At 43.9% G+C, this 1,885-nt stretch overlaps 1 protein-coding gene across 3 annotated transcripts in view; it reads left to right on the top strand.

Annotated features, from left to right (window-relative positions):
- PDCD11 (programmed cell death 11) overlaps positions 1-1,885 on the top strand; it is a 24,962-nt gene that overhangs the window by 1,575 nt on the left and 21,502 nt on the right. For all 3 annotated transcript variants that reach the window (XM_010000096.1, XM_010000098.1, XM_010000097.1), the window contains exons 4-5: positions 636-797; positions 1,416-1,539. In XM_010000096.1, the coding sequence (XP_009998398.1) occupies positions 636-797; positions 1,416-1,539 (286 nt within the window). The remainder of the gene's footprint in view (positions 1-635; positions 798-1,415; positions 1,540-1,885) is intronic.

Consider the following 1,885-nt stretch of genomic DNA (forward strand, 5'->3'; position numbering starts at 1 on the left):
AGTTACTGAAGGAGCTGGAAGAAGATGTGAGGGTGCAAGCATTTCTCAGGGACATACGGAATAGAATGGCCCTTGCAGTTTGTGTTTTGCCACGTGCAACATGCTGCTGTGTAGTGCTGATGTAGACTGACCTTGGTTTGGAACTAGCTTTTCTGAGCAAACTTTGCAAGTTCCTGATAATGCCGATTACTGGGAAGGAAAAGGATGGAATAATCTGTTACCCCATCTCTCTGGCATCAGTGCTTCATAAATTTTTCCCAGGTGTTGTGGAATGTGAGATCTGTCAGGTACACTAGTCTTTTGGTTGTGGTGTTTTTCCCTGCTGAAGAGGGAGGTGAAGTTGGGGTCACTGTTGGCTCTGTAGGTGTTTCTTCAGCTGCAGCCTCCTAACTCCAGCCCACACAGTATTCCTTTTTAACAAAAGCCTACCTCACTTGATATAGTGTCATCCCTTCCCCTGTAATGACATCCTGGTGTTTGTGGGTTTTCTGGCCTTTAATGTAGCATTGACAGAGAAACAGGATTTTCCTATGGGTTTTCAATTTCAAAACCTACTTCAGTACCGAATTCTGAGCTTTATGTTATTTAATGTTGTAAAATCTGCATGCGTCTCACTTCATTATTTTGCTGGGCAGGACTGGAATTCCCTCTTGGACATGTATTCCCCAGGAACACTGGTCCGGTGCATTGTAACCAGTGTTGAGAAAAGTGCTGATGGACGTCGGAGTATCAAATTGTCCATTGACCCCAAGAAGGTCAATAAGGGTCTGAATTCTTCAGCTCTGGCATCGGGCATGGTATGTGTTCCAGGTCTGGCACAGCCTCTCGGCTTTGGAGGTGCTTCTTGCGCAGTGTGTGGGGGAACATTTCAGTTTGTCCTTGCGTAGGATCAGAACAGACCTGGAAGGAGAGAGCCAGTATTGGGTCTTGGCTCCAGTTTGTCATTCATTAAATCCTCATTCTGTTTCAATACATACAAGGAAGTTTTTGGTTTTTTAATTACTTATTTCTGAGTAGGCTTCTTTGTTATTTAGGTAGGTAATAATATTTAACCTGCTTTGCAGAGGTGCTTAGTTTAGGTTTTGTGTTGCCAGCCACATGGTCACAGGCATGTGCCAGCAATGAGAGCACCTGTTATTCTTGAGCATCACAATCTTTTTGCCTACAGGTTTGTGGACTCTGTGGGTATGTAGTTGAAACTACATTGTTAGGTAACTGTGGGTAGAGTTGAAACTCTATTGTTAGGAAAGCTCTATAGTAAGAAATAATGTGATGTTATTTCTGCTGCTCTGGGGAGCTCAGCTCTGTTCTTATTAAACAAGTGGATATCTGAGTGGGGATTCTTTTACCAGGTGTGCATTGTTGACCCAGCTGTTTCATTGCGTTACTGAATTGCAGTGCTTCCCTCCCAACAGCTGCTCTCTGGCTTTGTGTCTAGTGTGGAAGATCATGGCTACCTCATTGATATTGGAGTCAGTGGGGCTCATGCTTTTCTGCCTCATCAGAAAGCCCAAAATTACATCAAAGCACTCAAGAGAGGTAAGTAGTAGTGCAGGATGCTGGGGATAAAGTAGAGATGGAGAATGATAGGGGTTAAGGATTGTTGTATCTGTGATGTTAGTGCATCTCAGTGAGATTGGGTCAAGGTGGAGTCTTTCCCGGTTGTTGAAAACAGCAGGTTTGTGGGTGGTCTACAACAAGCTGTTGGTTTTCAGCCTGTTTTCTGGCAGATTATGTTATCGTTCCAAGCCCATCCATCCCTGCTGGCAGTAGACTTCAGGTAAATGGAGAGTAGTTCTAACTTCTTAAAATAAAGGGAACTCCGAAAAACCTCTGGAAAGAGAGGAAGGAAATTTCTGACTGTTTCTGCTGGAGGTTTTTAGTC

Source organism: Chaetura pelagica, unplaced genomic scaffold (genome assembly GCF_000747805.2).
Source record: "Chaetura pelagica isolate M959 unplaced genomic scaffold, ChaPel_1.0 scaffold436, whole genome shotgun sequence".
Taxonomy (NCBI): Eukaryota; Metazoa; Chordata; class Aves; order Apodiformes; family Apodidae; genus Chaetura; species Chaetura pelagica.